Raw genomic sequence first — 26,113 nt, 5'->3', positions numbered from 1 at the left:
AGCACCAAAAATAATGCTTCAGTGCCATGACGTGCCCATGTCAAGCCAATGTTCTATTCCTTGTGCCTATATATAGTGAACTAAACTCTAACTTTGCACCAATCATACTCATGACTGACAATCAACTCGAACACTTGCGACTACAACATCCAAGGCCTGACCAAAAGTTCTTTTCAAACCAATCCGAGCATTTGGGCAGTTTACTTATTGATTGTCCACAAATGGTATACAATGCTAGTATAATTGATCTTTCTTCTTATCCTTTTTACACAAACACATCTTTTTTACCAGCCAAAGACTCAAAAGTCAGAACATCAGTAACACAAAAGCATGAAGATTGATATCCTCTGTGTAATTAGACGAGGTTTTTGGGTCCAGGAATGCTCAACTTTCCACTTTTCCTCATAAATTCTGATAGTTGTTATTAGAATGATCACCCATAATTCAGAGAAAAAGTTGAAAAATTGCATTATTCTTCTATTTATATGGTACATATTGCTATCTGGCATGGGCTCACATTCTATAAGCCGAAGCTTAAGGTTTCCATTACATACAATTAGCCTTCCCTGTCGCCTATCAAATTTATTACCCACATCCCACAATTATTTATTCTCAAACATGAATATGTATAGAAACTTTTTGATATAATGAATACATTCGTGGATGAATCTACCTGAGATATATATATATATATATATATATAGAAAAAACTCACTTGGAAAGGCCATTGATTCATGAGAACCACCTCTTTCCATTCTTTTCTCTGAGCTTCATCACAAGATCCTCACGCTGAGCCTCTACTTCAGCATATTTGAGACTCATGTTGAAGTAACGCTCACGAAGGTCTCTTAACTCTGACTCCAGAGATGACTTTGTCCGTTCAAATCTTTCTTTAGCCACTACTTCACCTTCAGCTGTGGATTTCTTGGGGGTACCTGCATGAAGGTTTCGCTCCTCGGACAAAAATCTGTAGAGAAACAGAAACTCCGTTTTTAAGTCAACTGTGGACAACATCAATGAAAAATAGGGTTTTCTCATCAGCAAATCAAATTACGTTTGGTGTAATAAGATCATTACTGTCAGTACACAATGCATGCTTACGCTGTAATCCTTTGGAAGAATAAAATGCATTACCCAGTATGTCCCACCTAGACAGATTGCTAGGAGGGAAAGATTAAAGGCAGATGTAACATTTGATATAATTTTTCACAAAACTACTGCATTAAGATTTAAACTTGCATCTTCATGCTTGTCGACATCCTTTAGAAGAATGATTCTCAAATAATTACATATTTATTTCATTAAATTGATTATTTTTTTTATTTTATTTTTTTAATGTTTCTGATTCCTGTTTGAAATGTGGGGAAAAAGGGATAAAGATTACTCAGGCAAATTGTTTTATGACTGGGGATTAATTTGCACATTGTGGGAAATAATCATGATAGCTGTAACAGATTAGATTGCCCTGTTTCAGCTTAATTGGTTTCGTTCCAGTAGCTTCACTGAGCAAAATGCAAAACTCAGCCTAACCAGTAGCCAGTAATAATTTTTTTAAAATGTTATATCAAGGGCAACAATTACAGTTCCAGTTGCTTACAAGCTAGTTCTTTTAACAAAAGAGCAGCTACGTAAAGAACATTTTTTATTTGTTTTTGTATTTAGTAGCAAAATGTCGTCATAGTATAAATTGTTAACATTTATAATTAATTGTACATTATTTACTATTAGACTCCTCTAGTCTTTCAGTCAACCCATTCAGAACAAGGAAATAAATAAATCCTTACAGAGTGTTGTTCCAAGTTTTGTGTGATGAAGAAAATAGAAGCACTTTGCAGTTTGCGACAAAAAAATCAATTGTCTCTTATTGTTTTGATCATCTATTGTTGTTCAAATTACAAAAGTGATCATGCTCAGAGACCTTACATACATGTTGCTAGCTTGATTATAGGTATCATAAAGCATAAATATAAAAAATTGGAAAGGCTTTTGTTGATAATTCAATGAAGGTTTATCTTATCAACAAATTCAAGCATGCAAGAAGGGTACTAAGTATAAATAATTATGATCAAATTATTTGTTTGGAATCCAAAATAAATTCCTTTTGTACCCACCTCTGAAGCTGAATTTTATACTTGTTATTTGCCTCTAAAGCCTCAGAAAGCTCATTCTCAAGCACCTGTATCTTTGCTACATGATCCACTTCAACAGCATTAGGACTTCCATCATGGTTACTATACTTGTCACCCTAAAATGAAAGAACAAGAAAAATGAAGAACAAGAGCGGAATACAAAATGAGAAATACAAATTGGAAATATGTTTTCATTAAATAGTGTAAATAATTGTATCATTAGCTCTGGAGGGAAAAAAGTAACAAAGAGTAAGAAACAAATGTCACCTTTCTTTTATGTCGGTCGCTGTAGGAATTCTTTTGACCTGTTTGAAGTTCTTGTGTTTGATCAGATTTCGTAAATGGCTTATTTCTGTTGTCACGATGATTGTTGCTCTTCACCATCTCAACCTGTTAATCGTAATTCAAATTAAAATCTAAATTTCTACTCCTGTTGGCATTTATTATTAACATCCAACTAATAAATTCCACATATTCTTTTCTACCCCCTCCCCTCCCCACAAGAAGAAGAAGAAGAAGAAGAAGAAGAAGAAGAAGAAGAAGGAGAAAGACACCGACCTTTTTACTCCTGGACTTGCTTCGATCCTGTTTCTCCTCCAGCAACTTCAGCTCCTGCTCAAGCGCTTGAGCTCTTTTCAGGCATTCATCCTTCTCTTCCTGAAGTTTCTCTATATTCTGCTGAAATTGCTTGTTTGATTTCTTGATTCGGCTAAGCTCATTTTTCAGCTCAGCATCCTGAGAGCACAGGGCCTCTTTTGCTTCTAAATCACCCTTCATCTGTAGAAGCTTTTCTTCTAAGGAAACTCTCTTGCGTTTGCAGTCCTCCAACTCGGACATGGCATTCTGCAAGCTAGAAACTTTATCCAAGATAGAGATCTTTTCAGCCTTCAATTCTTCACAATCTCCAAATAGCGAACTCAAAGAAGCTTCCAATTTTTCCTTTTCAATACTAGATGCATTGAGCTCATTCTTTAAAGCCAAAATTTCATCCTGAAGTTGTGCTACTTTTTGCAACTGAACCTTCAAATTGGCAGTTTCTTCAATGAGTTGTTGGCGTTCATATTCAGAAACAGTAAGCTTTAGTTCAAGATCATTCAAAGCTGTCTTAAGTTTCTCTTCACTTGACCTGTAATTTCCTAACAACTTCAACATTTTCTCGTGGTCAGCCACAAGTATTTCACGGCTTTGATTGGAAGCAGCAAGCTCAACCATCAAACCCTGTACCTTTAGATCCGATTCCATCCGGACTGTACCAAGTTCACTGTCAATCAACATAACTTTACATTGAACTTCTTGAAGATCAGATTCCAGTTTCGCTTTATCAACAAGTAAACTTGATACTTCATGAATAGCTTCAGAGGCTAATCTCTCTCTTTCATCATGAGTAGCAGATATTTGCTTGGTGAGGTTTTCTACCTCCCTCTGAAGGTTCTCAACTTCAGTTGACTTTTCCAAGTACATCTTATTAAATAGATTTTCTCCCAGAACAAGTTTCTCCTTTTGTTCCATGTTTTCATGAAGAAGTCCATTTAATTCTGAAGTTAGGCTACTCTCTTTTGAAGCAAAATCTTCAAGCATGAAAGAAAATCTTCCTTCTAAATCTTCAACTTGTTTAGAGCAATCAGAAAAACTCTTTCGTGATTCCCTCAGTTCAGCCTCTAAATGTGTACAACACTCATGCAATTCCAATTTTTCATTCTCCAATTCTCTATTTGATTTCTGAAGAGTGTTGCATTCTTCAGAAAGACTCTCAGCAGATGCTACTAATTTCTGAAATTTTATTTTCAGATATTCACGCTCCTCTAGAGTTTCTGACCATTGATTTTGCATATCCTGCAACTTATGTTCGAGATCCAATTTTTGTGTCTCCATCTCAATTTCCAATTTTCTGATATCACTTTGGAGACTTATAGCAGCAGATTTGGAATTCTCCAGTTCTACTCGAGCAGACTCCCTCTCGTCCGTCATACACCTCAGTTGAGCTTCTAAGTCAGATATGCGTTCCAATAACTGCACGTTTTCTTCTTCCAGCTCCAATAAATGGAGCTCTAATTCACATTTTGCACTTTCTAGGTCTGAAGATTTCCTTTCAAGAATATTGTTAGCTGAAACATGGGAATCCACACTAGTGCTAAGAACCATTAAATCATTTCGCAAATCATCCAAGCATTTTGACGTGATGTTACTTTCCCTCTGCAGAATTTCCTTGTTTTCTTCCAGCTGGTTCTTTTCTTCATGAAGAACAGAAATCTGAGCTTCTAGTTCTTTCTGACACTGTCTAAGAAAGTTAATTTCCTTTTCCTTTGACAGCAAATCGGGCTCAAGTTTCTCTGTCTCAGATCTTTTTTCGGCCATTTCCTTCCTGAGATTGGTCAGATTAGCTTCTAGCTCTATCTTTGAACTCTCAAGTTCTTGAATGGAAAGATGAAAATTGTTTTCTTTCAAAATGTAATCTTCCAGCTTCTTTTGAGCATCTGCAACATCAACTTCACTACATTTAAGAATTTCTTCACACTCATGTATCCTTACTTCCAATAATTTGTTCAGCTTAGCAAAATAATTCAAGATGCAGTCAGCCCATTGTTTCGGAGCAGTCATATATGTACTGTTCAAGTTCTCCAAATTATTTAGATCAGATTCAAACTCGTCAGTTAGATTAGGAAAGATACTATACCATGGTTTCTTGATATGACAGAAAGCAATCTGAAGCTGTTTTACCAAATCATGGAATACATTAGACGTCTCAAAAGCAGCAAGCTGGTCCTCCTCGATCACTCTCTTCTTGAGCCCCTCTTTCAGAAAATCAATTTGGGACTTAAGGTCGCACACCTCAGACTCAGAACTGGTGGAAGATTTATCCTGAATCTCACTGGATGAAGAATCAAAAGATTTGCATTCTCTCATTGAGTTGTTCTTCAAGTCCTTAAGCTTGAATAAGAGCTCCAGGTTTTCATTGGTCAGCTCATTACAATCACTCTCCAGCTCCTCCATCTTTTCTTTCAAGGTCTCAATTTCTCTTGTCAGATCCACAACGCTTCTTCTGTTAGTGAACCCTGTCTCATCTGATTGGCTCAAATTTGCCTTCAAACTGGCTATTTCTTCTTCTTTAGCAGATAAGTTACGCTTATATTCTGTCTCGATATCCAGAAGGGCCTGGTTATTCAGAGAACGTTCATTCTCTATCTCATTGTTTTTGTCCTCCAAGGCTTGTTCAAGAAATCGCACATTGACGTGCAACTTGTTCTCTGATTCCTGCAACTGTTGCAGTTGGAGTGACAGGATTCTGTTTTCCTCCAAATTTTCTTGGATAGAGTGCTCCATATCACTGAATTTCAACTGCAGCACTGAAAGATTCTCTATCTCAACTTTCTGCTTTTCTATGGTGTCTTCTAGTTCTTGAAGAACGGTAAGAAGCTCAATATTTGATTCTTGACTCCTCTTCAACTGTAGAGCCAAATTAACATTTGATTCTTGCTGAAACTTCATCTCATTTACCAATTCCTTCTGAATACAGACAGCACCTTCTGATTGAAATTTTGAATCCTCCATGGCTGTTTGTTTCACCACTGATTCCTCCAATATTAGTTTTAGTTGCTCAACTTCTTTTTTAAAGCCATCCCGTTCTGTATGTGCTGCTGAAAGCTCCATATTTAGGTTTGCATGTTTCTTTGACTGATCAGAGAATTCCTTTCTCAATATATCCAAATCAAGCATTATCTTCCGGGCACGTCTCTCCCACATCTTAGCTTCTGCACGAAGCTCATCAATTGTATCTTCTGCAGCTTCCAGAAGGTCTTTTGAGGAATCAGCATTTCTCAGAGATGATGAGGGAATAACATGTGAAGAACTTTGCTCAAATTCTTGCCAATGGTTCTGAGAATCATCTCCTGAACCTGTAACCTTTGAATTAAATGATGATTGATTTGACTGAGAATGATCATCGGCAGGAGAATCTCCATGAGGTGAACTATTCTGGAAGCTGGTTGAATCTCGCCTTTCAGCCAGGTTGCCCCTGTCAACTTTCAAATTGTTTCCTGAGGAGACACTTCCCCTACCTAGAGAATCCTCTGCAGAGTTAAAACTGTGATGTGAACCAGATACGGAGAAACTTGTTTCCTGCAGTGAGGTGGGGGGGCCATGTTAGTTATATGGTAGCAAAAGAAAGAGAGAATATATGATGTATAATAGCTGTTTGTGCAAAGCTATCCAGTATGCGGAAAGTACATCAGAAAAATGATTTCTGCTCAAACATTTTCAGTAAACTAGTAAACATCATTATTAAATATCATTTTTCCATCATGATCCACCATGACTTGTAGCAGTATTTCTGTTCATAAGCTTTCAAATGCAGCATGCGTTGATTGATTTCTGTGAAAATTTTAAAAAGGACCATCTTGTAAGTTAAAAGAGAAGAAATTAACTGAAGTTACATACTATTTTTTCCCCAATAGAGTATTTTAGTGCTCCTAGAAGTGCACACCGCTGCCTTGTGATTAACCTAAGCAACTGAAATTTTAAAGAGCTATCAAATGCTAAACATATTCAACACGTCTTCCCAATGATGATTGGTGTAAAAGACATGTGGGTTCAACCTGTCAACAAATGTCTAATAAGAAGTTGGAATTTGCAAAAAGACACCCCTTTTCACTTCATAATTATGCAGAAAAACCTGTAGAGTCATAAAATCATGGCAGCATATTTTTACTTTATCTTTTGTCTTCTTTTTTAGTTGCTAAGGCAGAATAGGTTTACCTTTTTTAATGGAAGTGTACTTCAACTTCATATTGAAGAAAGCTCTCTATAGTTCTCAACACACAACCACACTCAAAAGTCAAAACACATAAATGAATATAAATTGTCCAATGTTCCTAGCAGCCCATTCACAAATATACATATATATAGCTTTAACTATGTTGAGATTTTTGTAGTAGTATCTAATGCACATTTTCGTAGATTTCCGTTTTCAAAGAATTTTCTATTATTTTAGAAACAAAGCATTATTGTTATAATATGGAGGACAAATCATATAAGCTCAATGGTAATAAACAGAATAACAATACATCATATATGTTCCACGAGTGGAGATCATAATTGAATGTTCACGTAACTTTTTAACCATGTGAATAAACCAGACCCAATAAAATAGCTGTAGCATTAGTGTGATTCTAAGAATGGACAGGTTGCTAGAGCTTCTCAAGAAAGTGGAAGGAGTGTGCACTACAACTCAAAAATTCCTACAGGACAAATCCTCATCAAAAGCAACCAGAGCAAGAGCCCCTCACAGAAGGCAAGTACAACAGAAATACTGTCTTTAAGCCTGGGACCATGTCTGTGGTGCAACTGATTGTCACCTAGGAGTTTAACAATTGGATTGTGGGTTTGGTCCACCTTATGTATCAAAAGGATTCAATTTTCAAGTTCATGTGGCTCAAATGGCCTATAGTAGTGGACAATATTGTCTTTTCTTGGTATGAATTTCATTACCGAAAAAGAAAGATAAACAGAGAAAGCCCAAACATGACTGCAGATAAAACCTGCAAACTCAAGGACATATCAAAACAATCACAGCTCAAGTGGAATGCCAAAGAAAGCAAAGCTAGAAGCCCACAAGACAAAAGCCTCTCACATCCCATTAGACTAGGATAAAAGAAACCTAGCATAAAGAGAGAGACCCCATCAATTGAAACCCCAAGCTTCGGCTATCAATGCTAAAAGGTATTATCCTATTATATTGGGATGACGAAGAAGAGTGATGGGGAGAAAAGCTACTATCTGGAATAATTGAGGCCAAATTGAGGACCTCAAACCCATTTACCTCGTCAGTTTTATAGGACCCCATAACATTCTTACTTATTTTCAGGCTCCTTTTACCTACTTGAAGTTTCCATACTTCGACGCCTACTTGCACTATTGTTTTTTGAAGGAGAAATGCAAATAGAATTCTTACTAGGCTTCTTCCTTTTGAACCTTCACCCAATCAACATTTACTTCTTCTGGACAACCACTTTCAAAATTCTTACATCCTCCCTTTCCTGTGACCTACTCTTGTGCATCTCTCTGATAGAACGATGAGTGAAAAAAAAATATTTAATGGAGAACAATTGCCAACATAGAATCTTGAACTCAAAACCTCTCAGAACTAAAACATCGTTACCATGTCAGACAATCAATTGCGCCAAAAGCTTAAGTTGTAAAGGAACAGTCCAAATGTAAATGATGCTATAACAGATATGAAAGAGTGAGACCTTGGTATTTGATATTGCACTCTGACAGAAGTTTCAATTTATTTTTGCTAAATTGACAACCTTTAAGCTTCAAGCATTGGGTGCTTAATGAAAATATTATATTACAATTTCTGCGAAATTGATGAAATGTGATAATTTTTTATGAGAAAAACGATTGACTGATGAAATCAAGAATGCGCAAAGAAAAAAAAATTGAAACTTAAAATTTTTTTTAAATTGAGTTGGAAAATTGTGACTGAAAATATTATATTACAATTTCTGCGAAATTGATGAAATGTGATAATTTTTTATGAGAAAAACGATTGAATGATGAAATCAAGAATGCGCAAAGAAAAAAAAATTGAAACTTAAAATTTTTTTAAAATTGAGTTGGAAAATTGTGACTGAAAATGTAAACATACCCTGCTCTCAACTTCTCTTGGTTGTGAGGTAGAGCCCAAATCTTTACTTGATGAAGATCCAGCACTCCTGGCAAATGAATTATCAGACCCGTTTGACTTGCTATCCACATCTTGAGAAGCTGCATTCTGATCCTCCTTTTGATAAATTGAGTCTTTTGATTCTTCATCCCTGGATGAGATATGCAGCAAATCTTCAGAATTAAACAAAACATAAAAGCTCAAAATTAGAACAATGAAATTCCACCATAAATAATAAACCTCAGTTTTGTTCTTGGTGTTAGGCAGTGAATTTTAACCTGTAAATCAGACGGACAAGGAAAACAATGTTAGAGGAAGTAGTCCGGATTAGATGGCTTCTCACTTTGGTAGCTCCAAAACTTGTAAAAGCAGAGACAATGCAAGTTGACTCAGGAGGTGGAGGGAAAGAGAAAAATATTTGAATCTCTTCTATCTGGAGTATTAACTTCAAGCATCTCAAAAATTACTCTGAGAAAATAATATAGACATTTCTAAAAAGAATTGATCCTATCATGCATAAAGGAAAATAAAATATCAAAGAAAAAACCTTCTGCATCAATCTGATCTCCCTTAACATTGTCCTTCAGAACAGAACCTTTTTTTCCCCCTCCTATCATGAACTTCATATTTTGTTCTTCATTATTTGCAGTAGAATATGATAACCCATTATCAAAAAATTCAAATGGCTAAACCTTAACCATTATTTCTGCTGAGCAAATGTTGGTGTAGACATCGGTATTTTAGGGTTTGCAAACGTTCAATGGAGCACTAACATAAGAAATGAAATTTTAAGATAGCATGTGACTGTGGTGGTTGTTCGGTTACTTCCACATCCTCAAGCAAGGGGAAATATTGCTCTGTTTTTTCAATTGTGAATTTAAGATTTTTAGAGAATTTTTTTTTGACCATTACAAATAATTTTCTCCAAACTCTTTCAGAAAAACTAGAAATAGTTAATATGAACCTTTAGCCTCGAGGGAGAATGCGTACTCTACAATTTACTGCACAAAAGGAATGTTCACCATGTAATTTTCTTTGTTTATCAACAGTAAAATCCAAAGAAAACACCATCCCTGCCTTTAAGATGCCATGCAAACACTTAAACCACAGTACTACAATGGCTTTGGCATGATCTGCATGTAATTGAATTAAAACAAAAATAAAGGATATCTGACAAAGCAAAATAGGATCGCCTAATTCCTTGTGCATGGTCAGCAGCAGTAATTAGGTGATGCAGGTTTTTTCTGAAAAACTATTTACTCAAAAGAGAATTCAAATATCTCCTGGCCTGGTGCTTTTCAAAATTTGAAAAACCTTATTTTAACTTTTTTGTGTACTTGGATTGGAGTGTGAATTAGATTTCAATGCTAATAAGTTAATCCATGGGTTTGTGCTTCAGTTACTCCAAATTCAAATGACTATGCTTTAAACGAAGTTGATAATCAGTCGAAATTTGGGTGGGGAATGTTCAAGATTTCCAGATAATTTGAGTGAGGTTTGATGTCAGCTACATTTAATGAAATTATCTTTGAAACTTTACTAAGAAATATCTACTATCTATAAGTAGCTATAATTTATAACTTGAAGTCCATAAGAGCCATATGTTGATAATATGATTTCAAGTTCTATTTTTTAGTACCAAAAAAACTACAAATATCTATGAGGCCTTGGGAAATGCAGACACAAGGAAAAAGATGTAAGTTGGATCAAACAAGTGTATTACTCACTTGTAAAACTGTCCCATGATTGCATTTCTTCAATGGCAACAAAATTGGAACAGAATTCCTTGAACTCATATAGCCTGCCATATTCACAATAGCCTCTCCAAGGATGCCGGATCTTGCTGATCCCTGTAATAGATATAGTCATTTCAATATGACCTATGTCATCCTCAAACTTTAATATTGTAAGGAAAATAAAGGGGGGTAACCATCAAATAAATAATGCTGAGCACTCAGAGTTGATGACAGGAATAATTACTACGACAAGAGCAATGATAACGATAAGCCAACAAATAAATCAGCGTAGGCATCATACCATGGTAACAACAAGCTTGAAGAGACACTCTTCAAGCTCTTTTGAGGAATCATCTTGTGAAATCCAGATAGATTCCGACAAAGTCTCCGCCCATTGACAAATTCCATTCCGCACTAGTGCTTTACTTGATTTTGCAATCGTTTTCCCTGTTTCTACATTGATAATAGACACAAAAAGCTTGTCCCATCCTTTCGGAACCTATTATCACAACATCATAGTCAAGAAACACTTGAGCAAGAATTACTGAATACAAATAGATAAGTATATATATCAGGGGAAATGGAAGCATCAGATGTAAATAAGTCGTCACAACACAAAAGTTTAACACCATTCTAGCATAGTGATAATTGTCTTGTAAACTATAATTGGTGACTTTAAAATGGTTGCTGACTTCCATCGGCGACTTTATGGTACTAAAAAATCAAAAATTTCGATGGAAAAATAAATCAGATTGACCAGAGAGCTACTGATGGTTTCCATTACACATATTTTAGCAACAACAACAGTTGTCATAAATTGTTCTAAGTAGAACAAACGTTACTATGTCCATGTTGAAGCCTTCATCAGTACTATTTTCAAAATGGTGGTCTTGTATTAATCTGAAGTTACATTGTTAATAACATTAAGGATCATCAAAATTCAAGAAAAAGGTGTATACTTGTTTTTCTGAAATAAATCATTAGAATTAGCAATGAGTCAGAAAATCATACAAACAATCTTATTTCATTAAAGGTAAGAAATCGATTAATTAGATTCCAATAATAGAACCAATAATTGGAGATTAAATTATAATAGAAAAGAGAAGTCAAGACATTGAGTGATACCTTATTGGCTTGAAAATTGGAGAATTTGAAATCAATTCTCTCTCCTGATTTGGATGGCTTGGTCTGCCTGTGTAACCTGAACATCGTCTCTCACTTGATCTTGCACCAATGTAATTACTCTTGCATATTGAAATTAATGTGGTTTCACCAACACCATTACCACCTCAGAGAAGAGAGAGAGAATTTTAGAAAGAGAATAGAAATGACAGAGACAATGGGACTGAGTGACAGAAACAAGGTGCGTTGTGTGTGTGTGAGAGAGAGAGAGAGATTAGCTAGCTGGTCATTGTACTCGAGGGTGTCATATTATTTTCAAATTCTTGGGCTTTTTTTTTTTTGTTTTCAACTGTTGAAAAGAGAGAAAGAGAATATGGAATTGAAAGTGTCATGTGCACCCAATACCAAAGCGGAAACAGCCGGCCCGTTGTGAGGTACATATAGTCAAATATATACATATATGTTAAATAATCTACATATGGCTTCAGCCAAAAGTATTGGAACGTGCTCTATTATAGAGACACGTGTCCCGAATCACTACGTGTCTATTCCTGATTTGTTCCAAATCTGTAGAGGTCAATGCATCGATGGGAGTGTTTCGACATTACGCGAGGACATGGGTGTTAGCGGTGTTACGGCGCGTGGTAGCAAAAACGACGATGTTTACAAACAAACAAAAGAAATACACTTTGGGGGATATGAATATATGGATTTATTGTATACATATAAATTCTTCTTGTTTGGAATCATACGTATTAATGTTAATATAAATCAAGGTGGGACTGTCAGACCAACAACCACCATCTCGACGACATCGACGAATATCATGCCTCCGGGCGATACATTCTATAATATATATATATATATATATATATATATTATAGTTTTTCTGAAAATATAAAACGGTTTCGTATTTACAAGTTCAAAATTTTAAACTTGTTCCTAAAATAATATTACATGTTTTAAAATGACGTGCTGTATATTTGTGGGTAAAAATTTAGGATTAGGATACTCTAAAAAGAAACAGTGAAATCGCTCTCTCTCAATCGCGCTTTTTTTGATTTTAGTCAAATCTTCATTATATGTAACAAACAACATTCAAAATTTATGTGGCGGCACACACTTGGATTTGAAATTTGAAAAAAATTTGTATAAATTTTGAATTAAAATTTCTTAAATCTCAAATTTAAAATACATTGGGAACCCTCAAACATAGCATAAATAAAATTTCACTTGATTTCTATATTTATAGGGATGATTTTCATGCCCTCTATGAAAAGGGTTCTGTTTCACTCTACACTTTATTTTCACATCCTTAAGCAAATCAAGCGATTTTTTTTTTCTTCTTCTTCTTTCACTTTATTATTATTTACGTGCGGCAAAGAACAATGTATTCATGGGTTAAATTCTGTTTGGGAGTACTAAATGGGTGCTTTGCACTGAAAATGTATTCATGGGTTAAATTCTGTTTGGGAGTACTAAATGGGTGCTTTGCACTGAAAATGTATTTATGAGTTAAATTCTATTTGGGAGTACTAAATCGGTGAGTGCAAGTACTTGGCCTACACAGCACAACTCATACCAAATCCTGATAAGCTCAGTTTTAGTATTCCTCTGCCATGTCATCATGCTTGCCCTTAGCCCCTGAATTGAGAGTCACCACCACCACCACAAGTATGTGTCTCATCTTCGTCCCCACTTTGCTTGGTGTGCCTCAACCTCATGACAGTTCTTCATGATGAGATTGTACCCACTCCCAGAATAATAACCAACACCAACGACATATCCACTATGGTTAACATTTAAGTAACATTATTAACAATCATGCATAACGGCCGGAGGTTCGGACAATAACATGTTAAATAATGCATCTGTCAAATTCTAGATCTACCTGGTTTACCAAATGCAGATGCTAAGTTTAAAAAAAAAAGAGATTGTTCTTAGATTTACACATTACATGGAAATAAGAAGCATGCTCATGTATATTTCTACATAACTACAAATAGGAGTATATTGGAAACATGCCCAACATTTAACATTATTTTCCACAAAATGACTTCTTTAGAACATGAAATGTAGGTTCATATATGTTCTTCTTAACAAAATGAATCATTCATCGGCATGTAAAACATACTCGACTGATACACCTGCACTTTCCGTGTTTTTAAATTCATATCTAGAAATATAGGTTCATATAAAACCAATGAAACCTTTAATGCATTTGAGTCGCTAAGGGAATGAAAAAACATAGAATTAAAATAGAAAATGTATTTTGTAATTGTAAATAAGATTTAGTCCTCGTTGAGTAATTCTGTTGTCCAGCCGCACAAGTAGCCACATTTCGATGCATGGCGTAAAATAAAAGTAGCCACCTTTGAAATGATGTACAAAACTCAGCAGCTTGATGAGTCATATGTTTCACAATGGAATATTACAATTACAATTTGTCAATACTTACAATATATACTATTACACGAGCTTACCTAGAAGATGAGGATGAACAAAATGCTGACTTAGTTTGCCGTAGGGTCACTTTCATGAATAGACCCTGCAACAATTGCACACTTTCAATGAAAAACATGAAATATATGAAAGTACCATCCTATTTATTCATATTCTTTTCTTTTTTCTTTTTTCTTTTTTTAATTATTTTTAACTTCTCAAAACAAATATATATTTATACATATACTTTTTTATTTGTCCTCTATTTGCAGTACACCGCCTTATTCTCTATAAACTCGTGCATATAAATTCAAGAACATCTAAAAAAGCTAAAACTGTAATTAGAAACCAGGGTTGATGCATAACTACGAAGCAGACTTTTAAACTAATTCAGATGAGATTTTGATTATGCTTTTACACTAATTCAGATATACATGTATCACATTCTGACAGTTTCAGATGCTTTTGTGCATAAATGGATTTTAATGATGGGAGTAAATCTACATTGATTCAATAATAAATCCCATTTTGAATTACCCAATGCATGTGGGGTGATGGAAGGGAAAGAGTGGAGACAAACCTAATCTTGGCTTCTTTTTTTGTTGTAAAAGTGGCCGCTCCTAAACTCAGACCCTTGACCTTGCGCCTACCAGTCCTAGTGTTTACCAGAGCGACAAACAATGACTAAACAATAAATCCATTCTTTCAGATTTAAATCCCTACAGATCTTGAAGGAGCTAGAGATCGAGACCATTCTTTTAAGCGGGCCAAAACAGACTATAAGTTATTTAAATTTAGATTTTAATCAATGTTGACGGTCACCTATCATTTTTAAGTGACCAACATGCCTATTTAAGCTGCTGCAAACTAACCTGAAACCCCTTCACAGTTCCTATTGTAGGACAGTGACACTGGCAATTACAAATTATTCAGATTTAATTTTTTTTTTAGATACATGCATGTGTTTGAATCCAAGATTTATAAGATTGAGATATTACATTTGTTGTGTGAATAGTGGCTCCAGTTGTCATGTTAATATTCTGATCTGGAACCAACTCAAAATTCATGTGCTGCAGAAAGATTGCGAGAGCAACAATGGCTTCCAACAAGGCAAACTGATCACCAACACATTTACGAGGTCCTCCACTAAATGGGATGAATCTGCATTATATAATTATTTTAAAACCAGAATTCAAAGTTCTGAACAGATGCTAAACAGCATACACCAACTCAAAGCATTAATAATGGACTCACTTCCCAAAACATGCACAAGTTCCAGAAATGAGATTAAAAAAAAGTTGAAGGAAATGAATACCTAAAATCAGTATTTGTTTCATTAGGCATTGGGCCTTCCAAGTCAAATCTTTCCGGCATAAACTCTTCTGCTCTCTCCCAGACCTCGTATATTCAGATCACATATCAGAATGAAACATTTTACATAACAGTTACAAGTGTGGTTGACGAGAAAAAGGAGGAAAGAATTATTATTATTATTTTTTCAGTTATAGTCATTGAGGGAAACAGATTAACTAGATGGACATATAAATTCTGTGTAGCATTTAAATCCGCTCAAAGCTTAGTGGTAAAAGATATTGCAAATATGTCAATCTTGACGTGCTGTGTGAAAGCAAATTAATTGCTCATGCAGCAAGTTCAGTTTATGAATGTTCAAACTGATAAAAGGGAGAGAGAGATCATGGCTACAGCAACTGTGTATATCATATACATCACATAACCTAATAAGCCTATGTAGACTTATATAAAGGATACAAGGTTAACTAAATAACACAAGGGCCTACTAACTAAATGTAATTACATAATGACCCAACATCTATATATATATAAAAAAACATTCTAACACTCCCCCTCAAGCTGGAGAATATATATCAAATAATCCCAGCTTGTAACAAATAATTCTTAACCGGTTACGACCCAGCGCCTTGGTAAACATATTAGCTAATTGATCTTCAGACTTCACGAATGGAGTAGAGATGCTCCCACGTAATATTTTTTCTTGAATGAAGTGACAATCAACTTCAATATGTTTGGTCCTCTCATGAAACACAGGATTTGATGCAATGTGAACTGGTGCTTGATTATCACAGAACAATGGAGTAGGAGCTTCAACTGTTAACCCAAGTTATTCTAGAAAATATTGTATCCATGTCAACTCACTAGTGGTATGAGCCATTGCCCTATACTCAGCAGCATTAGACCGAGCTACTATCGTTTGCTTTTTACTTCGCCATGTAACAAGATTTCCTCCTACAAATGTACAATAACCTGTAGTAGATCTCCTGTCTGAAGAAGAACCAGCCCAGTCGGCATCTGTAAAACCTTCCACCCTAAGATGACCATTTGATTTATATAGTAACCCAAAACCTGGAGCTTGCTTAAGATATCGGATAATCCGAAGAACAGCAATCCAATGTGGCATTCTAGGGGCTCCCATGAACTGACTTACAACACTAACTGCATATGAAATATCAGGTCGAGTGATAGTGAGATAAATTAATTTCCCAACAAGACGACGAAATCTGCCTAGGTCATTAAATAGCACCCTCATAAGACACAAGTTTTATATTTGAATCCATTGGAGCATCAACTGGACGACCACCCAACATACCTATTTCTTCTAATAAGTCCAACACATATTTTCGTTGGGCTAAACTTATACCCTTCTTAGATCTAGCAACTTCAATACCCAAGAAATACCTAAGTTTACCCAAGTCTTTAGTGTGGAATCGATATTGCAGAAACAACTTCAACTTAGCAATGCCTTCAGAATCATCACCTGTGATCACAATATCATCAACATACACCACAAGAAATATGAAGCCAGCTTTAATGCGCTAGTGAAATACCGAATGGTTGGTCTGACATCTGTTAAGACCAAATTTTAAGGCCGCCTAAGAAAATTTTCCAAACCAAGCCCGTGGAGATTGTTTCAATCCATACAGGGCCTTTTTAAGGCGACAAACAGTGTGAAGATACTCCCCCTGAGCAACAAACCCATGTGGTTGCTCCATATAAACCTCTTCTGCCAAGTCACCATGCAAAAAGGCATTTTTAACATCTAACTGAAACAGAGGCCAATGCCTACTAGCAGCAAGAGAAATCAAAACATGAATAAATGAAATCTTAGCAACAGGGGCAAACGTCTCATCATAGTCGATACCATAAGTTTAGGTATAACCTTTGGCAACAAGACGTGCTTTAAACGCGCAACGGACCCATCTGGAAGATACTTCACAGTATATACCCAGCGACAACTAACAGGTTTGGCACCTGGAGATAATGGAACAAGATTCCACGTGCCATTCTGATGCAAAACATCCATTTCATCTTGCATTGCTTTCCTCCAGCCCGAATCAGACAAAGCATCCTACACAGTCTTAGGAACAAATGTAGTAGACAATTGAGAGGAAAAACATGAGAAGGATGGCGATAAAGAATTATAAGAGACATAATAAGCAATGGGATGATTAGTGACGCACGAGCGAATACCTTTACAAAGTGCAATAGGAAAGGAATCAGACACAGTGGATGGTGTTGGATCCAAAGACTCTAAAGACGATGGAGGTGGCACGACAGCAGATGGCTTTGGTCTTCGAGTGTATACCTGTAACGGGGCAGGCGAAGGAGATCTAGGTTGAAGAGACAGTGAGGGAAGAGAAACCGCAGGAAGAGGCGACTCAGGAGTGATATCAAGAATTGAATCAGGATCTGAAAAATATGGGATGGACTCACAAAAGGTTACATCCGCGCTAACAAAGTACCGTTGAGAAACAGGACTATAGCAGCGATAACCTTTATGAGAACGAGAGTAGCCAAGAAATACACACTTTGTGGCACGGGGGTCCAGTTTATCAAAAGCAGGACCAAGATTGTGGACATAACATACACAGCCAAAAACTCTAGGAGTAAGAGAAAACAAGGGAGAATTAGGAAATAAAATAGAATATGGAGATTTGCCATCTAATACAGAAGAAGGCATACGGTTAATAAGATGACACGCAGTAAGAACAGCATCACCCCAAAACCGTTTAGGCAGACGCATATGAAAGAAAAGAGCACGGGTTACCTCTAAAAGATGTCGATTCTTACGTTCTGCGACTCCATTTTGTTGAGGAGTATAAACACAGGAATTTTGATGAATAATTCCTTTATCACTAAGATATGTATCAAGGGGGGTTGCAGAATATTCCTTAGCATTATCAAAACGTAGAATACGAATTGGGCATCCAAAATGAGTTTTGATTTCTTTTCGAAATTTTTGAAAAATTAAAAATAACTCGGAACGATCTTTTATTAGAAACAACCAAGTCAGGCGAGAATAATCATCCACAAATGTCACAAAATAATGAAATTTATTGATTGAAGAATGTTTTATTGGACCCCATACATCTGAATGAACCAAATGAAAAGGACTTGAAAGACACGCGATGGTGTTTACTAAGTTGACAAACTTCACATGACAAAAATTTTAAATGACTAAGACTAGGAACTTGACGCTTTAAAACTTGAAATGACGGGTGACCAAGCCGACAGTGCCACTGGAATGGAGACAAAGAAGACTGAAGAGCCACAGGATAAGGTTCCAAATCAAAGTAATATAAGCCACCAGCTTCATGTCCCATACCAATCATCTTCTTCGTCTTGAGATCCTTAAACACACAAGAAGTAGGATAAAATGTAACAGAACACTGGAGTGATTTAGTAAGCTTACTGATAGACATTAAATTAAAGGGAAACTGAGGAACATATAAAACAGAAGAAAGAGACAAGGAATCACTAAGTTGAGTTGACCCCAAACCTGAAACCATAATGGAAACCATTAGCAAGTGTGACACTTTAAGAGGAAGGTACAGAATTAAAATTAGATAGAAGAGAAGAACATCCAGTCATATGATCGGATGCTCTAGTGTCTATGATCCAAGGACTGCGAGTGGAAGACAATAGGCATGTGTGTGCAGTACCTGACTGGGCAAAAGTAGCCGTGGAAGATGAATTAGATGCTTGCTTATAAGACAAAAACTGAGTATACTCATCACGTGGAACAGGGACTATATCTGATTCAGCTACATTGTGAGATCCAGAAGCAACATCATTCGGAGAGGAGGAAACCTGATTTGCATAACTAGATGGTTTGCCATGAAGGTCCCAACAAAAATTCACAGTATGATTAGAAAGGCCACAATGAGTGCATTTTCGTGATTCCCTGCCTCGGCCACGTCCTCTCCGTGAATCACGACCACCACGTGTGGAGCGTCCCCCACGACCGCCACGGTAAGCACTATGGTCACTCTTTGAAACTACCAATGTTGAACGATCACCACTCTGCCAAGTATTCAAAGTTGAGGTATCACTGGCAAGTGTAGCACGCTAAAGTCGAGAAAACACTTCAGCAAGAGATGGAAGTGTGGGACTGCCCATAATCTGTGCACGAAAAGACTCATAGACTGATGACAAACCAGTAAGAAAACGGACAACATTAAAGTCCTCACGTTGTTGTTGCATACTACGAACATCAGTGGTAATGGGATGATACATATTCAGCTCCTCACAGACTCCCATAACTTTGGAATAATACTCTTCTATACTGTGATTACCTTGTTCAAGACTGAAGTACTGCTTACAGAGCTTATAAACACGAGTGATATTACCTGTCCCAGAATACAATTGTTGCAATCTGTCCCATATCTCCTTCGCAGTGTCCAAATAGAGTAAGGTTGAACTGATTTGAAGTTCAATACTGTTTAACATCACAGAGATGATCTGAGCATCTTCCTTTTCCTATGTATCAAAAGAAGCATCAGTGGCCTTGAGTTTACCTTTAGTCAGATGAGTACCAAGACCTCTACCCTTGAGAAAAATTGCAACAGATTTAGCCCACAGTATGTAATTCTTCCCATTGAGTTTAACTGAAGTCATAGGAGAATGAAGATGGGATGTGGAAGAAAGCAAATTTGAACTGGAAGCCATGATGAACCCAGCAAAAACAGAGAAAAAGAAAAAAAAAAATGGCAGAATATGTATTCTGGCCGAACCTGGGAAAACGTGCCGAATGTGAAAAACGGGCCGGATCTGGTCAAACGGGCCGGATCTGGTCAACCGGCCGGATCTGGGCTATCCCAGGTTTAGTAAACCAGGGTTGGAATAGGTTCACTCCTGCAACCAAACACCACCCTTCTCCTTCACAATTCTCGCCGGCGAGAACCAGAACTCTGCCACCGATAAGAAATTCCAGCACCTGAGATTCGCAATGGAAAAACAAGGCTAGTACACACCCTAGCCCTTGCAACAGTGACGACAACCCAACAAAAAAAAAACGATCTAACAAAGGAGAGGAGATGGATCACAATGATGGAACCTCTGCAAACTTGCGACAGCCAAGGAAGCCTCGGCCAGCAAAACGAAAGGCTTCAGATATAAGAACGACGGACAAGAAGCGCTGAACACAACGACAGCTTCAAACCTCCGGCTCTGAACAGAACGGCGGCCAAATCTTCAACGAAGAACAAAATCGGTTTCGATCTTGATTTCGATTTGTAGAAGAACAACCCAGATGCAATCACAACTACAATCTTAGGTTTCCCATTGTTTCGTACCGCTCTGAAACCATGTTCAAACTGATAAAAGAGAGAGAGAGAGATAGAGAGAGAGAGAGATCATGGCTACAGCAACTGTGTATATCATATACATCACATAACCTAATAAGCCTATGTAGACTTATATAGAGGATACAAGGTTAACTAAATAACACAAGGGCCTACTAACTAAATGTAATTACATAATGACCCAACATTTATATATATATATAAAAACATTCTAACAATGAAGAAAGCTAACTTAGTCCTAATGAGTTTATGATGGTGGAAAATTGACATCTGGAAAGGGACCAAATTTTAAAACTTCAATTTAAATTTCAGCCCAATCACAGAAGAAAGCAAATGCAACCCGGTTTAGAGATATTACATTAACCAATATACTTTTTTGCAATATAAACATTATGGAGATACCTGTGGAGAATGATGAATATTATACACTGAAATCATTATATCTTGACCAGCATTAACCTTGTAATTTCCAGGAAGTACATCAGCAACTTGAGCTCTTCTTATCAAGACCTGGTAATTTTGGTGAGCAGAAAGAAGAAAGTCCATTACCATGAATTCACTTTACAAGAGGGGGGAGAGAGAGAGAGAGAGATTATAACCTACAGGAGGATGTGGGTAGAGACGCATTGACTCATTAATACAACGCATCAGAAACTTGAGATCCTTTATATCTTCATAGCCAGGAGGCCTTCCCTGTAAAACTCTGTCAACTTCTTCTTGTGCTTTGATTAAAGAAGAGGGGTCCTGCATGAAAAAGATGGAACAACAAATGTTCAATAAAACTGATTTATGCAATCCTATGTCCCTTTCTAATTTATCAATCTTTCATAAGAGCCTTTTCTAATATATAATGATTTTGTAATAACGAATTGAAACTGAATTCATCTTTGGGTTGAGCAGAAGGTAGCAACTAAGAAGCATAGATACAGACACGGGTAAACATGATACGAATTTGTCAATTTGAAAATAATATGGTATACTATTATATATATAAAATATATACTTTTAGCATTAATCATAAGAACCATTATCGAGGCCATATGAGCCATGGTGTGATCAGACATATGGCACTGGGCGAATTTGACTACACTTGTTTTTCATCACTAGACAAACCTAAATTACAGAGTACTTGAGATCAGCTATACGAATCCTTTTTCAGCATCAACTCTATCCAGGTATATATATGCTCTCAATAATTAATTCCTTATCATTTGAAATATCAAATACATTTTTGACCCACACAGCTAAACCATAAGTATGGCTTCTTTTTTGGCTCTATAGCTGTTTTAGGTTTTAAACTAAAGGTACAGACAACAAGGAGACGAGAATGTTGAGGTTCACTTGCTAAAAATATCTGAGAGTTTTTCCAGAAAAAAAAAAAAAAAAACGAAAAGAAAAGCAAAACAAAAAAAGAGTCATTTTCCCTGTTTCATCTTCCAAATTTCACAAGTTATGGATTTCAGTTCTGCAAGCCAATTTGCCAAAAAAAAAAAAAAAAAAAGGAAAAATTCAAATTTTAAGATATGCATGCCAATAATAACAATACCTTACTTAGAAGATATAGTGTCCAAGTCAACACTGAACCAGTGGTCTCATGGCCCGCAACTAACATTGACAAAAGATCATCTCGTAATTGTACACTTGAAACCTACAACAAAGAGAACTGTCATACTGGAAAGTGGAAACCAGGAAGCAAACCATAACATAAAATGGAAGCCTGGATATTTATTCATGTTCAAAGAAAATGAGATATTCGCATTTTTCTGAGAAGAAACTCTATGAAAAATAGAACTTCATTGATCAAAAGATTATAATTTTGTTAATATATACACAAGCTAGATTGAAAAGTTTGTCTGCCTAGAAATGCATCTCTATGGGTGGAAATGTCATGGACTACAAAACTGTGAACACCATTACTACTGACAAGCTTAACTTCAAAGTGCCCAAAAGATAGAACTTGAACACAAAGCTCATACTGTAATCAATTGTCTGGATTTTATTCCATTATTCTTATATTTGGGTGAGAAAGATGGGATATGCACAGAGATCTTAAGTTTGAATGTGATAAGCACAGCCAAACGTAAAGCAGATATTTCCGAAAAAAGCTTTAGGGAAAAAAATTGTTGCTTTGGGTTGCCAAATTATATACAAATGCAAACGCTCAACATTTCAGACAGACGAACAGTGAAGTTTTTCCTTATGACTTATGTTATGCTTCCACATCAAGAAGCCAGAAAATGTCGCAAGAATTAGAGTTTGACTTAAAATATGATAAACATACTATTTAAAATAAAGCTGCATATATTCTTTCTTACATTGATTATGCACATACGAAACACATAACACATGCGAACACAAATAGCCAAAATCCAAAAATGGGCTCATTCAAGCTGAATAAACTAACAACTTTCTTTCAACTCTAATTTCATTACAACACTCTTAATTATATATTGGAGTTATACAATACTCATTAACTCAGGTATAATACTCAATTATTTCCTACATTGTGATTTGGGAGATCTCCATATCAGCTCCACTCTTCGAGTTTAACTATTTGTATGCTCTCAGAGTATATGTTCCATAAAGAGAAATCAACCCATATTTGGATGTGTGAGTTTCATTCCAAGGAAAAAAAAAAAATCAACCCATCCTGGAAATAAAAAATTCTTAACATTCCTGCAAGCAGCCTATATGTGTCAAATTTCAGGACAAATTGTCTGACATTCTTATCCACCTTAAACTTCTTACATATGTGCATTCTGGGTATGTAAGTCAGCACACAGTATTTTGCAAGCAAACATTTTAAAGATATAAAAGTAAGGAGCATCCACTGACCTCCTCTCTACTAGCAAGCAAGAAACGAAGGATACTTGGATCTGCCTCATTTAAGTACTCCTCCTCATTAATCCGTTCACCTTCAGCTTCCACAATTTCTTTGCACTTTATAATGAGCTCTTCGACAGTTTGCCTGATCACTGTAACTGCTTTTTCAGCTTTTATTTGCCGTGGGATGATCTTACACAGAGCATTAATCTATAATAAGAAGAAAAGAGCCAAGTCATTACTATTAAATGATGTAAAAGATGAGGGGGGAGGGGGGGGAAAGAGCAGGAAGGGTGTACTAGTAAGAACCTGCCTTCCAATATGGTAAAAGGTCAGTTGAACGAGCCTCTGCCTCTTTCAGGGCAGTGTAAACTGCATCTATAACAGGACTATCACCATTAAGGGAATCAAAATTGTAGTTGAACACTGCTAGACCTATAACATCAAGTGTTAATTGAGAAAATTTTGCCTCCATGTTTACAGCTGTGCCATTGAGCGCATCAGATTTGAGCTTCTCCACCAATCTCTCAGCACATTTGCAAAACACCCGATCAACAATCACGGACAAGTACTTCTTGTGGAGAGATGGAACCACAGCCCTGCGCCTCGCCTATAAAAAAATCAGACTCCTATGCTCAAATAAATGGTAGAAAAAGAATGCATCACACCTAGTTTCCAAATATTAATCGTCACAAAACTGTAAGATTGTGAAATGAAATTAAATAGCATCAAGCATTTTTTAAGTCTGGATTTCCAAAAATGTTCGAATCAAGATTTACTTAAATTGGGTAAAGCAATTCTCAAACTTGTCAAAAACTAACTTTGCAATAAGCTTTACAAACAATATATATGCAATAAGCTTTACAAATAATCATGCTTAGACAGAACAAAAGATCCAACATTTTAAGAAATCCATGTTGTATGGAATTTCTAAACTTTACTTTTACATTAACACTTGAAGAGGAAGCTCCATCCACAACGAGGCCATCAAATTAAATGGAGCTTAACCCACATCTGAAAATATTGACATCAATCTTATGGTTTCGTCAAATGGCACTCTTTCAATTGTTCATCAACAATCAACATCCATTACATGAATGTGGTTTCTACAAATGACCCCATTTTACAACAATCTTTTATGGTGAATGGTTTATAATCACAATGAAGTGATTGAAACTCATTTGCTGTTCAATTCTACCTAAACAGAATCAAAATACTAAATCTTTCCAGCTCTATGAGACCTCAAAGAATAAAGAATACACACATACATAATTACAACACATCACAAAATGCTGCAATTACATTGCAAAATGAATTCCACAGAGAAAATTAATCTACCATACCAAACATACATAACTTTACAACATTAATTTGGACAATTAAGGCAAAAATCCGGCGCCATTACCGTCCAAAGCGGGCCTTCAGCAATGGCAAATCCTGAACCAAACAAGAATTCAGAGACTTCCGCGACAAGACCCTTAGCATACTTGCCATAATTTCTGAGCACATGCTTGGCAATGGCAGGGTCACTGACCACCACGAAATTCCTTGGCCCCGCGGCGAGGCGGTAAATGGGTCCATATTCTTTCATCCACTTGAATAATGGAAGGAAAAGAGCACCGCCCAGAAGCTCAGAGACGTCTTCTAGCTTGGCATTTGCAATGGGTATGTTTGAATCGTCGTCTTGCCCAATGGTTAGGGACCGAGTTAGAGAGGTGAGCCAGTCTGGGCTGACCCATGAGCTAGTTTTGGTACTAGTGTCGGTGGGTTTTTTGTTTGTGGTGGAGGGTTTGTCTATGGAGGATCTGATGGAGAGAGTGTGAGGTGAATTGGTTGGATAGGAAATTGTGGGTTTGTGGAGGAGGAGGTGGTGGTGGTGGGAAGGGTTTGTGAGAGAAGAAAGAGAAGAGAGAGTGTGTGAAGGAGGCATTGATGACGACGATTGAAGAAGGGTTTAGTTACTTGAGCTTGAAAAGGGGGTTTCTCTCTCCTTCCACCATAACTGGAATAGTTTTTATCTTTTTTGAGTCATCGGCGCGGTGTGCTGTAATCTCTGGTTATTGTGTTCAAGATTAGATACCTCCACCCCATTTTAGATGCCTTTTAAATTTGTGACTCAAACGTTTTAGATAACGTGTGAGTCACAAATCTCATTAACATCTAAAACGCGTGAGTCATAAGTCTCATAGTCTATATTTAAAATAAAATAAAATAAATATTAATAATAATGTGATCCCATCCGTCTATATAGTTGATCCCACACAATATGTTGATGAAAAAACCTAGTGATAATTATTTATTGCAATTGTTGAATAATTTCTGGATTGGTTGATCTTATTGTTAATCCATTATCAAATTTTAAGTAAATTTTTATTTTTTAAAATAATAATTTATTTAACTTTTAAAACTAAATTTTTTTTCAATCTAATAATTAATATTTCTTTTATCGCAAAATAAATAACCGCTTTGGAAACTGTTTATAACTCATGTCATGAAAAAATTTCATTGATTACTCGGGAAAAAAAATATATATGCATGCCAATTCAAAAAAAAGTTCAAACCACATGATTGACAATT

General features: G+C 36.2%; 2 protein-coding genes across 2 annotated transcripts; both read right to left on the bottom strand.

The window, feature by feature from the left end:
• Positions 1 to 409: 409 nt before the first annotated feature.
• On the bottom strand, positions 410 to 12,094 carry LOC132293361 (uncharacterized). The gene is made up of 9 exons (XM_059790809.1): positions 11,655 to 12,094; positions 10,831 to 11,028; positions 10,521 to 10,643; positions 9,034 to 9,071; positions 8,776 to 8,944; positions 2,688 to 6,245; positions 2,397 to 2,519; positions 2,112 to 2,245; positions 410 to 967 (listed from the first exon to the last, which is right to left on the bottom strand). Exons 1-9 carry the CDS (start codon positions 11,736 to 11,738, stop codon positions 733 to 735), a joined length of 4,662 nt encoding a protein of 1,553 aa, XP_059646792.1. The 5' UTR covers positions 11,739 to 12,094; the 3' UTR covers positions 410 to 732.
• Positions 12,095 to 13,901: 1,807 nt separating this feature from the next.
• On the bottom strand, positions 13,902 to 25,635 carry LOC132293360 (carotene epsilon-monooxygenase, chloroplastic). The gene is made up of 9 exons (XM_059790808.1): positions 24,942 to 25,635; positions 23,850 to 24,146; positions 23,549 to 23,746; positions 22,260 to 22,361; positions 21,317 to 21,457; positions 21,116 to 21,223; positions 15,409 to 15,491; positions 15,092 to 15,254; positions 13,902 to 14,199 (listed from the first exon to the last, which is right to left on the bottom strand). Exons 1-9 carry the CDS (start codon positions 25,464 to 25,466, stop codon positions 14,131 to 14,133), a joined length of 1,686 nt encoding a protein of 561 aa, XP_059646791.1. The 5' UTR covers positions 25,467 to 25,635; the 3' UTR covers positions 13,902 to 14,130.
• Between the last annotated feature and the right edge of the window lie 478 nt (positions 25,636 to 26,113).

The sequence above is a fragment of the Cornus florida genome, unplaced genomic scaffold (assembly GCF_030987335.1).
Source record: "Cornus florida cultivar Cherokee Brave unplaced genomic scaffold, ASM3098733v1 CherokeeBrave_3.0.0_Hap2_Chr02, whole genome shotgun sequence".
NCBI lineage: Eukaryota > Viridiplantae > Streptophyta > Magnoliopsida > Cornales > Cornaceae > Cornus > Cornus florida.
The sequence above is the reverse complement of the archived record's forward strand: the minus strand, read 5'-3'. Positions and strand labels throughout refer to the sequence as shown.